Raw genomic sequence first — 16,345 nt, forward strand, 5'->3', positions numbered from 1 at the left:
GCTCCTTGTTTAGCTCGACACACCACAATCTTAGCTGCATGTTATAGTGGACATATATCAGCTTCTCCAATCGTCTATACGGTAGTCTGTTGCGGACCTTCGTGTGAATCAATGCGAACATTGACCAATTATGTTCGCAGCCACAAGATGTTATCGTCTGTGAAAGCACACGAACAACAATCTTCCTTAAATTTGGTGCATCCCCTTCAAATTGTAGTCACCACTTGACTGCAAAAAGATATAAATAACACTTTATTAGCATAACAAATAATTAATATCATATATAGTTGATAATCAATATGTGTAACTTTTTCTCACTAGGATCCATAGTGTAACGACACGATACAACTACAACATCGGAGAATGAACCAATTGTAGCTCGGAAGAATCGACCCTCCATAGTAGCATCAGCTGCATCAACAGTGTTTAACAAGAGTCGATATATAATCAACTATATATGATATTAATTATTGTGTCATTAGTAAATCATTTTGCATTCCAAGAGTATACTGATATTGAATTGTCGAGTTTAGATAATTAGCTGCAAGACATAATTTTGTTAGCAAAAATTTTTTATATAATAAAAAAATTATGAATTAAATTAAACTGAATATAAATTTACCTGCATTATGGATATCTTGATCTATATGAACTTCAGTCCTACGATCAATGATTTGCAAGTATTGGTCAACCTTAAAATCATCTTTGAATACTTTCCAGACCTTTTCTCTTGCTGTAATCAGCATATGTTTAAGATAAGACATCTGTGGATGCTTATCCATATCGACCTTATGGAGGACAACATAAAGTGGTTCCACACTTTCTATGATTTCAATCACGGTCTCCCAAAATCTAAAGGAAAGAATGGCCTTTTCCATCTTCTTTTGATCGCTCAATCTCGAATGCCTGGAATTAGACCATTCCTGTGAGGTGACCATTGCCTTGAGGCCCTGCCTCTTTTGTTGTAATGACTTTAATGCAATGAAATTGATAACAAATTGAGTGACTCCAGGTCAGAGTATCTCACACCATTTACATACGTTTACATTAAAGAGTGGATCCAATGATGATTATATATAAACTGTAATTGACTGTGCTCGAGCTGCACACTTGCTGATAACTGAAAGCTCGCCAATATCCTTCAATATTAGATCTATGCAATGAGCTGCACATGGAGTCCAAAACAATATTTTTCTTTTTCCATTAATTGTAAACCGACCTTCTTGAAATTTGGTCCATTGTCGGTGACTATTTGGATAATGTATTGTGGTCCAATCTCCTCTATTACAGTGTCCATCAAGCTCTCAATATAGATTGCATCTTGGATCTTGTCAAAAGCATTAACTAACTTATGAAACACCACCCGTCTATTGCAATAAACAAGAAAGTTGATGATACTCATTCTTGTTGGCCCTGTCCAATTGCCACACATCAATATCACCCCATATTCTTCCCATTGCCTCTTGAAGGATTTGATCCAATCCTTCAGTTCTACTACCTCCTAATTTAAATACACATCGTGAATCTCCCTCAGTGTTGGAGGTTAGATCCTCGTGCCAAACTTAGAGGTGACTATGCTTTGATAATATGGACCTTGGGCTGTGTTTGCTAGAATCTTATAGAAGTTAAACTATTTTGAAATTGTCTTCTTAATATCTCGCTTTTCTTTTATATGTGTATCGTCAATCCGTGTATGTTTTACTGTTTGTGGAGGATAGACTTGTAAATCAATATCAACAATATCTGGTGCGGACCTCCTGCTAAGACCTCTCATAAAACCACGGAGTCCACCATGCCTCATGCTACTAGTTCGGCCTAACTGAGGAGGGGCAATTGGTTACCTCATCCTAGTCGACCTCTGGATTTCATTGCCACCACCGTGCTCCCATTGTGAGTCAGGTTATCGATGCCTCAATGCTTCGTCGTACATATACTGATGCTCCAGTGATGAACGAATATCAGTTGTGAAATTCAGGTCGATTTCATCGCCGGGGCCCTCATACTTGTCATAAACTGGTTCTTGCGTAGTCCTACAATATTCTTCCTCAGCTCTTGCCTTCTTTTTTATTGTATCTTCTCTTGTTTATTGTAACTTGTTTTGAAATGATTTACGAACCTCGGTCGGAACCTCCTTGCATTTTGCAACATCGGGATATCCACCAGTCAAATACATCTTTACCTAATAATTCCTCTAACCTTGCCAATGTAGTCACAATAAATATATTGCCAATAATGACGGTTCCCCTCCATCTTTCGGGCATGAGCCCATGCGTCATCATATGACTGTTCTTTTGGTGTTATATTCTTACCAAATTTAAATCAAATAAGCTATACACACGTAAAGCACGTTAATAGGTATTAAAGACATTGAATTGACCCAATATCGATCAAATTTTGATTAAATCATCATTAAATTCACTAATCGAAGTATTAAATAACTTTATTAAAACCTAATTAAACCTATTTTGCCATCATAAATATGTTAAACACATAAAAGAAATATTAAATACATAATTTTGATGGTCAAATTACGATGAAATCATCATTAGATATATTAATCACACTATTTACATAGTTAATTGCCCACTAATTACTTCTTTTTCAACATTTTAAAATGTCGAACACCCTAATAGATATTAAAGGCATTTAATTTACCAAATATCATTCAAATTATAATTAAATCATTTATTAAAATCACTAATCATAGTATTAAATAACTTTATTTAAACCTAATTAAATATATTTTACTACCATAAATATGTTAAACACATAAAAGAAGAATTAAATATGCAATTTTGATCCAATATAGGTCGAATTACGATGAAATCATCATTAGATACACTAATCACACTAGTAACATAGTTAATTACTCACTAATTATTTCTCTTTTAACACTCTAAAAATGTCAAACACCTTAATAGGTATTAAAGACATTTAATTTATCCAGTATCGATCAAATTTCGATTGAAGCATTATTAAATTCACTAATCGTAGCATTAAATAATTTTGTTAAAATCTAATTAAACTTATTTTACCATCGTAAATATGTTAAACACATAAAAGAAGCATTAAATACATAATTTTGATCCAATATAAGTCAAATTATGATGAAATCATCATTAGATTCACTACTCACACTATTAACATTGTTAATTACCCACTAATTACTTCTCTTTCAACACTCTAAACATGTCAAACATCCTAATAGGTATTAAAGACATTGAATTGACCTAATATCGATCAAATTTTGATTAAATCACCATTAAAATCACTAATCACAACATTAAATAACTTTATTAAAACCTAATTAAACCTATTATACCATCACAAACACATGATCCAATACTTAATATGCATGAAATATAAACATTTGACCTATTAACAGTCTAATTTTGAATAAATCAATATTAAACAGACTAATCACAATATTAAAGATCTTAATTACTCTATAATTAATATTATTCTTCCATCAAAAACATGTCAAACAATATATTAGACAATAAATCATATATCATTTAAAATAAGCTTAATCATCTCATAAATAAAAAAAAATCTAGAAAGAGAATACATACCTCTTGATTAAAAGGTTCTTCCTTTTAATCCTTTCAAATTAGCCTCATAAATTTGATTCAATCCATAAATCGTTGCTTTGTTGAGTTTAGGAGAGTGAAAATGTGAGAAAAAATAAGTTTAAGAGAGTGTGAAAGTGAAATAGATTGAAATAGAGGGGAGAAAAAGGTTTAAAAACCTTTAAGGAATGCGCCAGCGGTTAAATTGACCATTGGAGCACTGTTACCATTCGGTAATGGTTGATTTCAACTGGGCGGTAACGGTCGAAATCGACCAGTACCAGCCAATACAGGTTGGTAACGGTCAAAATTTTGACCGTTACTACCCGGTACAGCCCTGTATCGCCCGATACGGGGCCAAATGCCTGATACTGCCCGGTAGCGGGCGGTCTGTGTGCTAGTCTGCTGGCTAACCAGTATGTACCACCCGTACCGAGCGGTACGGTACGATAATGCAAACATTGGGTTCTATGGTGTTATTGCTTTTGTATCTTGTCCTAACTTCACACTGGGTGCAGCTGGCTTCAGTTGAGATCAATTAGAGATTTAACTAAAACTTGTGGTGTGGGCAATCAGATATTCTGGTACTTGTGATCAAATTCCACAAGTAAAATATAGGTGGACTTAATGAGATAGGAGAGAGAATTACTTGTTCCTCTTATCGCATATAAGTTCATTCTTCCAATTGTCAGTTTCAAATTGTGAAACTGAGAATATGAAAGACATTAATTCCATTAGGACTGATATAACAGAAAAAAATTCATTAATTCCTTTCAAATTGTGAAATTAGAAGCAAGATTATCTAGGAATAATGATGAAAATCTGAGAATATGAAAGACTTATCTAGACATGCAGTTCTTATTCCTAAACCTGGTGTGACTTCATCTGGGCCTAACTATACCTGATTGACAATTAGATTGTTTCGTTGATTACAATAGTTTGCTCTGAATCTATTGAATGGTACATTAAAAAGAGCATCAAACTCAACCATAATATATTATTCAGCAGCTTATCAATATATCTATTGTTCTTTGATTTTTTTTTCATCAACTTTCACAGGTTTTTCTAATTCACTTTTAAATGCCCACAGAGAATCTCTTCTTTCAGTCTATTTAGACTTATCTACGATGGTGTAAGATTGTTTGTGTAATACAAGAAAAAAAATTTAATAGTTAGAATTATTCTTAAATGCTCTCTTGGATTGCTTAGCTAAATCACTTTGGCTGTAGAAAATTATCACATTTTAAGGCTGTTAGTTTCAGATGCATTTTTTCTGACTTGAAGTTTAATTAACTTCTAGTGGTTCATTGAAGACATTTCAAAGTTTGCTTTTCCTAGGTTGCACTAATTATGAAGTTTTGATTAATTGTGCAGACTAAGGCAGAGAAAGAAGAGTATATTTCAATGATTAAAAGTGGACATTTGGATATTATTGTTGGAACCCATGCACTTCTCGGGAACCGTGTGGTCTACAACAATCTGGGCCTGCTTGTTGTTGATGAGGAACAGGTGAAATCCCTATCTTTGTGTAAATTTGATTGGATATTGTCTCTTCTAAGTTATAAGAATATCTTGTATTATACTTTGGACTAGAGAATATATGGGTGGCAAGAACATGATATCTTGCTTCCTTGTCTTGGGCCTTTGCAGTATATTGGTTATTGGTTCTGCATCGAAGTCGAGAAAATTAATGTTCTAGCATTTGTTTAGATTAAAAAATTCATAGAATACCTTTTCTTTTTTATCGTAACGAAATGCTAAAAACAACAATGATTCATGAATTTGCAGCCAAGGTTTTCAAATCTTGGTTGAGTGCCAACATTGATCTTCCATTGGGTTGGTAAAATACTGACATCATACCAAACTGACACTCTATATAGGTTGGTACTAGTTGACATTGGCCGGACTTTCTGTGCCTACTTCCAAACCCATCCAGACCATCTTAAACATAGTTTTGCATATATATTTGCCTCAATAAATGAATAGAAAACCTGTTATGTAATATATATCAAAATACATAAGTAAAAGAACTTCAGAAACTGTTAAAATTAATGCACGATATAGGGATCTAGGCTATCTTTGCATTGATATAACCTAGATCTAGATAGAGATAGCCTAGATATGCATCAATCTTGGCTGGCTCTGTGTGGATGTAGCCTAGATCTATGCAAATCTAGGTAGAATTTGATCATATTTAGCATATATTTATGCTAGATTAGTCTATATTTGCTTGAATGTAGACTGTATGACACAATTCCTACTTGGATCCCATGGATCTGAGTTGGATTTTCATGAATCTAACAGGGATCTATGCTGCATATATCTGCATAGACCTGGTGTAGCTTTCGATAGATCTACAATGCATCATATGAATATAAAATGCAAGGAAAATGATATACTAATCTAGAGAAAAAGATAAATAAGCATGAGTTTGAGCACAAATAGACATAAATCAAGGCATTCATAAGTCAAATAAGCAAAATACCTTGATTATTGATTGGGGATAATCTCAACATCACTCAACCAGACTGGCCAACCCTTATTAATGGGCCTCTTAAAGCCTCAAAGCCCTATTTGGCCAAGCAAAGCCCATATCACAACAGCTTAAGTACCTCAATCCAAGTCATACTAGGACTAGGATTAGGGTAGCCCTCACCCAAATAGGGGCAGCCACAAGGAAGGAGTGGCACCAAGGATTAGGACTTTCTAAGTTTTAAAAAGTATTAGGACTCTCTAAGTCCTAACTATATTAGGACCAAGGATTTTAATTTCGAATGATACCGCCCTTACCGGGCAGTACCTACCGGTCCGCTAACAGATTGGTACATGGACTGCTCGCTATCGGGCGGTATCAATTTGCCTATAGCCTGGTTGCGACGAGGGAAAAAGATACGTCGAGGGAGAAGAGGGAGAAGGCGCTCTAAGAAGAGGGAGAATTAGGAGAACCTTGACGCTTCCCGATCCGGCGTCGCCTTCCCTTGACGATCCCGATCCGAGAGGTAACGGAGAGGCGGTAGCTCGGCTTCTTTGCTGCGTTCTTCGCCGAAGGCTGGAGATGCCTGCGACCTTCGCCGCGTTCTTCGCCGAAGGTTGAAGACGTCTGTGGCCTTCGATCTCTTCGCCAAACGCTACAGATGAGGAGAAGAAAAGGGAAGTGACGTCGCCGAGGCAACGTACGCCTCTTTTTTTATTATATATATATATATATATATATATATATATATATATATATATATATATATATATATATATATATATATATATATATATATATATATATACCGAATGATACACCCTGGCATACCGCTTGGTATGCCTGTACTGTATCGTATCAAGCAAAGCTCGAAACTCCGGTACGGTACGAAATTACGAACCTTGATTAGGACTCTCCGAGTCCTAACCTAGTTAAGACTCCACACCTTCTTTAGCTATAAAAGGAGGAGGAGAGCCCATCTAAAGCATCCCAAAGCAATCTAAGTCGTGTCCCCTCTCAACAAGCCAATCGGCCCTAAGCTGAGAAGAGATGAGAGAAGAGAAAGAGGACCACAACAACACCCTTCTTCCTTCTATCCAACCTGCCACCCGATCTAGGACAGCTTCCTAGCCGAGAGTAGCAGCAGAAGAAAAAGAGAAGAGGAAGAAAGCCTCAACAACTCATCTCTAATAGCAGTCGAAATCAGCAAGCAAGGAATCCTCTTCTTTTAGATTGCAGTAGAATTCTGTAGCAGAGAACTGTCGCAAAACCTGCAGCTTCATCTTCATCCTCGACATCCAAAGATGCAGCAATAGCTACAACATATTCTGCCCCTTTCATGGTGCCAAAGAGAGGTGCATTCGATTGGTGAGAGGAGGGAAGAAGGGGAGAATTGATGAAGCAACCTATGTTCTGCTGAGAGCAATCTGTCCATGCTTGTCGCGCGAGAACTTCTGAGCGATCTGTCACGGACTTAGCTGGAATTACCTAAGCCATGAGGCACCCTTGCGGCCAAGTCGCGAACTTATCTTGAGTTGCCTAAGTCGCGAAGTATCCTTGCGCCAACTTCTCGGACTTAGCTGGGATTGCCTAAGTCGTGATGCGCCCTTGCGTTATGCGTCCGCAAAGGGTCAGCCAGTTTGCAACCTCACTCGGGTTCCGAAGGACCTGTAAAAGAGAAAGTTGATTAGTTCGAAGAACGAGCGGCGTACAAGTCCCGACGTCTCGCGGAAAGGGGAAGCTTTACAAGCAATTCAGCAAGCAAGTTGAGTGCAAGAGAGAAAAGAGAGGAAGGAGAAAACAAGGACTTTAGAAGGTAGAACGAACAGTTGCAAGTCCACAAACAACTGCTCACCGGGTGCCGCGCGCGAAGGCAAGTTCCCATCAAGTTAACATGCGAACTTGTGAAGATTTTTCAACGCCCGACGATATACCGAAGCCCCATCCAACCCTGTGCCACCCGGGGGGTTCCAGGTTGCTGAGATGGCTGACGTTTTGAGTGCTGTAGCGGGCTGCAGAAAATAGCCCGCGACATACGAAAACGGAGCCATTTTGGGGCTTTTTGGCTCGGCGCGATGAGCGATCGCATTGTAGCGTTGTAACCTGTTCGAACATGCATTTCTACAAGCAAAAGCACACAAAACCAAGGCAAAACTGGCTACCATGTCTCTGTACAAGCATGCAAAAGCGACGAACGGTTCGTTGAACAAAGTTGTTGCGAGTGCGCGATGATCGTTCGTGACAGATCGTCGCTTGAGAACTCTTTGCTTTTCCCTATTTGAAGCACTTTTAATTCACAACAAGAGTAGATTAATTCCTTTTTTAACTTGTGTTTATTGTAGCAAAAGTGCAACTCCTCCGCCAAAATTTTCATCCGAAAATTGGTATTGAGTCGATGGATCGTTGAGCTCGAACCCCATACTGTCACAGATTGTTGGCATTCACACGCAACACTTTCATCAATGAATTGTTCGTCACTTTAGTTTGCTTGTACAAATGCTTGGTAGCGTGTTTTGCCTTGTTTTTGTGTGTTTTTGCTTGAAACTATGAGCAAGAACAGTTTGCTGTATTGCAGAGCGATCACTCACCAGAATGAGCAAATCTGTCTCAAAATGGCTTAGTTTCGCTTGTCATGGCCTATTTTCTACAGGTTGCGGTGCGGAACAAAACGTTAGCCATATTAGCACCCTAGAACCACTCAGGTGGCACAAGGCTGATTGTGAGTTTGGGGTAGTGTTGGAGTTGATTGGATTTATAAGTTCGCACGTTAAGCCTACGGGAACTTGCCAATGCGCCTGACACCCGATGAGCAGTTGTTTGTGGACTTGCTACTGTTCATTTTCCTTCTAAAGTCCTTGTTTTCTCTCTCCTCTCTTGCACACCAAACGTTTGCTGAATTGCTTGTAAAGCTGCTCTCTTTGCAAGATGTCGGAACTTGGCCACCGCTTGTTTTCAGAACTAATCAATTTGCTCTTTTACAAGTCCTTCAGGACTTGAGCAAGGTTGCAACTAGGCTGACTATTTGTGGATGAATAACATAAGGATGCCTCATAACTTAGGCAATTCCAGCTAAGTTCGTGATAATACGGATAAATTATAAGCTCATATTACCTTGGTTACGTAGAAAAGCCTCTTTTCCTTGAGATTGAGGCATTATTCGTATCAGATCTTGAGAAAGAAAGTTAGAAGTAGTTGTTATTGAAACGGTTTGCTAGTGCTTGAATGAAAGATATAATCGAGAAGGGGTTGCTTACCATCTTGTCACGGACTTAGCTGGTTTTGCCTAAGTCGTGCGGCACCTATGCGTGTCTGTACGCAAAGGTCAACCTCCCCGAAACCTCCTATGGTCCCTTAGGACCTACAAAAGAGAAAACGGGTTAGAGAAAGCGCCTCACTCGGGATCCACAAGCAAACCCTTCAGGAAACACTTCATAAACAATGCAAATTACAAACAGACTTTACAAGTTCTGAACGGTTGCACAACAAAGGGTCAAAATGGTCCACTACAGACCGATTATCTCTCACAAGTGTCCACATGATATAACATTTATTTACAAGCCTTAGAAGGCCACCAAACCCAACTAAAATAGGGTTGTTAAGCCTTCGACCATTCCTTTACATGCTGTGCAAAGCATGAACAAACAGAAAGACACGGACATACATAAGTATTACATCAAACATCCTATTTAGAACTTTGTCCATGACATTCTCCCCCACTTATTCCTTCGAGGTCCTCGTCGAAGCCTTTGTCGACACTGCAACTCATCGCCTTTGTTGAGTCTTCAATCTTCTACTTCAGTTGCAATGCGCCTCTTGGCTCCCAGTTGCTCTCCGCTGCTGTTTTTGAGTAGTCGAACCTTTGATCCGCCATGCCGCTTCAACTCGCCAATGACTTTGACTCTAGTGTGGGGTTGGTTGAGTTGTGTTGATCCCTGTTGGTTCCTGCGGATCCTCTAGGTGAAGGAAAAGATCATCCTTATTATGCGCCAATCTCTCAAATGCCTCATGTTGCTTGAACTGGGTAGATGCTTGTTGGAGTTTTAACGAGCATCGCTTCACAAACTTCTAAAGTTTTGGGTCCTTCCTCCACAAAATTTGTCCATCGACTTTTCTTTCACTTAGTTATCACTTCCAAGTATATTCGCATCACTTCCGCTTTCGAGTAGCATTCTGTTGGGAAATAAAGCGGATAATCTACTCTCAGTAGCACTGATCACCATTTGTGAGGATTTGACAACTATTGTCTTCTAATATCTTCGAAAGGTCTTTGAACCTGTGCAGAGCTCCTCTGCTGGATAGATAAGAGAATTGGGGTACTCGATTTCGCCCATTCTCTTAAGAGTTGAGAAGGCAATGGTTAGTTGACTTCGCTCGCCTCCTCAAGGGTTGTACTCCATGCATCAAGCTGGTTACTAACCTTCGCCTGCTCTTTGCTCACACTTCTGAAGCACTCGAAGTGTTTGCACTCCTAGCATTGAGTTAGTTACTGTGATTCACCTTTTCAATGCCATCGAACTTCTGGAATGCAATAAGTTTTCACCCCAACTTAGGGTAAGTCTCTAATAGTTTTGGTCGCTTTTGGGATTGTACCGTCTTCTCCATCAACCCGACTGCCTACTCCACTGAGTAGCAAAGGTATAGGCGTACTACTTGCTTCGTTCCTTGGTCGTGCACTCTTGTATGATCTGAAGTCCTTCACTTTCGGCTATCTTGATGAGAAGCTTGTTGACACCGATCTTACTGTAATTCACCTTTTCAATGCCATCGAATTTTTGGAATGCAGGAAGTTTTCACCCCAACTTAGAGTAAGTCTAATAGTTTTGGTCGCTTTTGGGATTGTACCGTCTTCTCCATCAACCCGACTGCCTACTCCACTGAGTAGCAAAAGTATAGGTGTACTGCTTGCTTCGTTCCTTGGTCGTGCACTCTTGCATGACCCAAAGTCCTTCACTTTCGGCTATCTTGATAAGAAGCTCATTGACACCGGTCTTACGAAGTTCTTTGGCCTCTACCCTTCAGCCTTGTCTCGATACTTGGAGTTTGCCTCTGCATGCTCTACCTCTTTGGCCCCTTTCACGACCAAGTGCTCTCCCTTCATGAGAGCAAGGGATCAATGACTTTCGTGGAAATCCCGCCTCTATGGTACCATAGCGCTGCCATGTCTATGGCCCTACTATCCGTCGCCTCGCATCTGCATCCCTTTTCTTTACGATCAGTAGATATGTCTCTGTGGCACTCCTCCGAGTCCACCTCCATTCTGACCGATACTTGATTTTGGTTAGCTAAGTCCCTCTAGACTCGTCGTCACTTCCTCGCCCCTTTCGACCCCTTACTTCAACACCTCTATGTTCTCTAAGCAGCTCCCTTTGGTCGATGGAAAGACAGACTGCAAATTCCTTCAGCCTTGTCTCGATACTTGGAGTTTGCCTCTGCATGCTCTACCTCTTCGGCCCCTTTCATGACTAAGTGCTCTCCCTTCATGAGAGCAAGGGATCAATGACTTTCGCGGAAGTCCCGCCTCTACGGTACCATAGCGCTGCCATGTTCATGGCCCTACTATCCGTCGCCTCGCATCTGCATCCCTTTTCTTTACGATCAGTAGATATGTCTCTGTGGCACTCCTCCGAGTCCACCTTCATTCTAACCGATACTTGATTTTGGGTAGCTAAGTCCCTCTAGACTCGTCGTCGCTTCCTCGACCCTTTCGACCCCCTACTTCAATACCTCTATGTTCTCTAAGCAGCTCCCTTTGGTCGATGGAAAGACAGATTGCAAATTCCATGTATGGCCTCTGCCATCATGTTGTAGGGTTTGGACCGATTCTGTTCTCCTTAGCTTCCTTGGTAGCAATGTTCGCTTACTCGACCTTGTCCTCTGACTTGCCGAGCTCCCTTAAGCGAATATGGGCTCTAGAGCAATCCAACTCTCCAGTTGCTTCGATCATACCTCTGCTTGATCAAGTCCCTCCCATGGGTCTCACTAGTACTTGCATTCGAACTTTTCCCTCGGTGGTACACAACCCCCATATGCTAATGACCAAGGCTTTCATCCGATGCAAAATTCAATGCACGCACGGAAGACCCGCCTCTACGGTACCATGGCCTTCACTCCTTAAATCGATAGCCCTTCTTGCTGTCGTGTTGTTCACCGAAGTGGAGCTCCCAATAGCTCCTAATCATACCTCCATATGATATAGTCCCTCACGGGACAATGTCGTGTGTATCGCATTTCCACGAACTGTTCCACCATGATCCGCTGCACCATGTTGCCTCCTAGTGACATCTTTATTGCATTCTGATCCTTGTGGGATGAACTCGAATTGTGATCCCTCCATGTGTGGCCTCTGCCAATACATTGCAGGGTCTCTTCCACCTTCGATTTTGTTCGCTCCTTTGGCAATCGACCTTCATCCACCCACTCTTGGGTCACACCTAGATGAAGCACCGCTCTAGGATAGTCCGTCACCTAGTAGCTCCCGAAGTCCACCGACGTCGCTGCAATTAGTGTACCATTGTCTGGATCCTGGGCCTCTGCCCCTACTAGCACAATCTCCGTTGCGCACCGCTTCCTTCATGGCAACTTGAATGGCAACACTGTGGCATATTCTTCAAGAGTACCCGCCTTCGCGTCCTCTTGCCCCATGCCAAGGCCTTCTGAACCTAACTTCGCCTCCGCAAGTTGAGTCGCCTTAGTTCCTTCATCAAATGCTTCTCCGAGATAAGGTGCATGTAAGCTCCCTTCGTCTTTGGCACCATGCAAGATAAGTCCGCTCCATCCGAATGAAGGACCCATGAAACGACATGATCCCGCTCTTGCCTCTGCAAGAGTTCATGTCCTTGACCCTTGTCCAAGGAAAGCTCTGTGTCTCCACTCCATGTTCCATCTTCTATGTCGGCTCTCTTCATGCGGCTTGGGTACTTCGTCAAGTTACACCCAAGTTGCTCTGCTCCTTGTTTTGCATTGAGTTGATGGTGGCCCTCGCGCCCACCATTCCACGGGTCAGCCCTTCCTTGAGTCTGATCTCTATATCGACTCCAAGTGTGCCTTCATTTGTTTGTGTTGCTTTAGGTCGCTCCCCCACCTGATCTCGCAATGCATCCACCAATACATTCTCTCAAGCAAGATCATACGACGACTCCTCGTCGCTCGTTCGGTCTATTGAGCTTCGTGGAGTTGTTGTTTTTGAGGTACTCCTCCTCAACATGTGCGATCTGTTGCACATGATTCTCCCTCTGGAGAACCGGGACCTATCCCTCCTGGATATCTGTCTCGTTGGAGCAACATCTCTCTTTGCTTCTCTCTCTGAAAGTTTCAGAGACCACCATCCCCTTTGGACTACTCCGATTTGCTGAACAAACTATGTATTGTTCTGCCTCCTGCAAACGCACTTGCTAGATTGCGACTCCACGTCAATACAGCCCCCGCTACACCACTCAAGGCCTAGAAACATGCTGAACTCGCTGCACACTTCAGCCTCCTACAAACGTATTTTTCACATACCGAAGAGAAAGTTTCAATGCTCAATGGCGTCGAGTTTCGGTCGCTTTGGAATGGTCGCGAACATTCCATCGTCCGCATACAAGCCCATGCATGAGTACCAAATTCTTCGAGTTAGCAATTCCCCTCACCTCTATGAGTTTTGCACAACTCTTTTAGTCGCTGAGCAACTCATACCACCTCACATGGTCTCATCCTTTACCAAGCGCCTCGCTTGCCTTAAGCACCATCAAGTGTTGTTATCAACGTCAAGCCGTAGCTCGAACTCAACCATTCCAATCTTTGTGCGCTACGCATTCTTCCAAGCTTGTTTGTTCTCGTAGTGCCTCTTGCGCGAAGGGTTGGCCATTCCTCTGAATGCCAATCTCAGATGCCTGCTCCTCCGAGCGACTCCTTTTCCCTACATCTCCATGCCCATTTTTCCCCCAAACGGTCGTGCGTGCTGACTGCTCTCAACGCAGTCTCGCTAGGTCCCCTACGTTTGCACGTCAAGTGTTTCTATGAGTGCTTGTCCCGCTTTGATACTATCTGTCACGGACTTAGCTGGTTTTGCCTAAGTCGTGTGGCACTTATGCGCGTCCGTCCGCAAATGTCAGCCTCCCCGAAACCTCCCATGGTCCTTTAGGACCTACAAAAGAGAAAACGAATTAGAGAAAGCATCTCACTCGGCATCCACAAGCAAACATTTCAGAAAACACTTCATAGACAATGCAAATTACAAACAGACTTTACAAGTTCTGAACGGTTGCACAACAAAGGGTCAAAATGGTCCACTACAGACCGATTATCTCTCACAAGTGTCCACATAACACAACATTTATTTACAAGCCTTAGAAGACCATCAAACCCAACTAAAATGGGGCTGTTAAGCCTTCGACCGTTCCTCTACATACTGTGCAAAGCATGAACAAACAAAAAGACACGGATATACATAAGTATTATGTCAAACATCCTGTTTAGAACTTTGTCCGTGACAATCTAGTACCTGAAGTTTATTGGACAAAAGCCTCATTCATGCCTTATTGGGCAGCATGCCTAGTATAAACTGATACCACCAGGTAAGGGCTGGTCTGTGTGTCAATTTAGGCTCATACCAGTAAACATCAATTGGCATAGACATTTAGCAATGGTATTTTAAACTTTGGTTGCAGCTAGTTGAGTGGTTACATGGATCTTTTCCCACCATCTCTTAAGGCCAATATAACTAGTCACAGAAAGAGCTAATGAATCTATTCCAATGTTTTCTAATACAGTTTTCTTAGATGTTCCTTGCTGCTTCTCTTGCCACTAATTAACAGCAACTCACCTTGGTCTAACCAGTGAATCTCCTTTGGAAATGCACAAACCACCTTAAATAATATTTCCTCATTTTTTCTTAATTGGAACTTAATTGTTCGTGTATATATTTTTTATTGTACTCTTTTAGTACCCTTATCATCACATCTTAGGTGTACTAAATTATTGGTTATATTATTCCCTAATCATCCAACAATTTGATCCATATTTATATTGAGCATAAAATTGTTACATAAAAATTTGGAACTTTTGATTAAGTGCATGCTAGAAGTTAATGTTTGATCCAAGGTATACAATACCGTACTATACCAGTGTTTCGAGGTTGGCTCGGTACGGTACGGTACCAACATACTGAGCGGTACATCAGGGTGTACCGAACGGTACACCAGAGCTTACCGAACGATTTTCTCTTACCGTAGCAACTGTAGCACTGTCCGTCCGGTAACAGGCGGAGTGCTACAGTGTATTACTGTAGCACGGTCCGTCCGGTAGCGGGCAGTCCGCATATCGGTATACAGTTGGACTGGTACATATCACCCGTATCGGGCGGTACCATTCGAAATTGCATACCATGGTTTGATCTATAGTATACTTGTTTTATCCACTTATTGTAAGCTTGACTTGTATGGTTTGATATGGTTTCTATCATAGATTGAACACTCAGTATTTATTTGTCCAACAAAATTTAAGTCATGGACTGTGCAAAATCATCTTGTAGGTAACTTCCCAGTTCAGTTCGATATTGCACATATTGCTCGGAGAGGTAACCGGTACCGAGCTATACTAGCATGGGTATCAATTCTACATTATATGCTTATAAACGTAAGCCCTTGAGGAGTCTATCAACAGTCCCCATTATCATTCAACATTGTAGACATTTATGAACCCTCAAACCCCAAGCAATTATTTTGCAGCTTCTCTTCTCCTCTCTCTCCTTAGCCTCCGCTGTCGCCATAGCCTTCTTCACCTCTGCCCCTACCTCTGCATGTGCTTCCTCTGTTGCTGTTGCCTTCTGTTCCTTTGGTATAAGTTAATGTGGCCATTGCCTCATATTGCTGTCTCCAAATGTCATTATCACTTTAGTGTCATGGACTTACCTAGAATTGCAGGAGTCGTGAGGGACCGAAGTGAAAATCCAACAAGGTTAGCCTAAGTTTCAATTTTGTGTAGTGCTAAATGACCTGCAAAGAAGAAAAGGGTTAGTCAAAGAAGTAATGACAAAAAAAATGCCACTATTGCCTATAAAGCACACGAAACAAAAAATTAAAAGCAATGGGGAAGTTAATTAGCCTAAAAGAAGACAAGTGCAGTTTCGAACACTAATCAGAGAACTTGATGGAGTCTCATGCTGAGACGGCTGATGTTTTCTCCACCAACTAGTACACTGAAAACCAGCTGTGGCACGCACAAAAAAGTCTTTTTTGGCTGCTTTAGCCTCGGATTGCTAATGATCGACAAAATAGTCTATAAACTGCATATACAACAAAAAAAGTAAATTACAAGCCCAAAT

At 41.0% G+C, this 16,345-nt stretch overlaps 1 protein-coding gene across 2 annotated transcripts in view; it reads left to right on the forward strand.

The window, feature by feature from the left end:
- LOC103994938 (ATP-dependent DNA helicase At3g02060, chloroplastic) overlaps positions 1-16,345 on the forward strand; it is a 42,362-nt gene that overhangs the window by 8,866 nt on the left and 17,151 nt on the right. For both annotated transcript variants that reach the window (XM_009415400.3, XM_065079471.1), the window contains exon 4: positions 4,944-5,078. In XM_009415400.3, coding sequence (XP_009413675.2) covers positions 4,944-5,078 — 135 coding nt within the window. The remainder of the gene's footprint in view (positions 1-4,943; positions 5,079-16,345) is intronic.

The sequence above is a fragment of the Musa acuminata genome, chromosome BXJ1-8 (genome assembly GCF_036884655.1).
Source record: "Musa acuminata AAA Group cultivar baxijiao chromosome BXJ1-8, Cavendish_Baxijiao_AAA, whole genome shotgun sequence".
Lineage (NCBI taxonomy): Eukaryota > Viridiplantae > Streptophyta > Magnoliopsida > Zingiberales > Musaceae > Musa > Musa acuminata.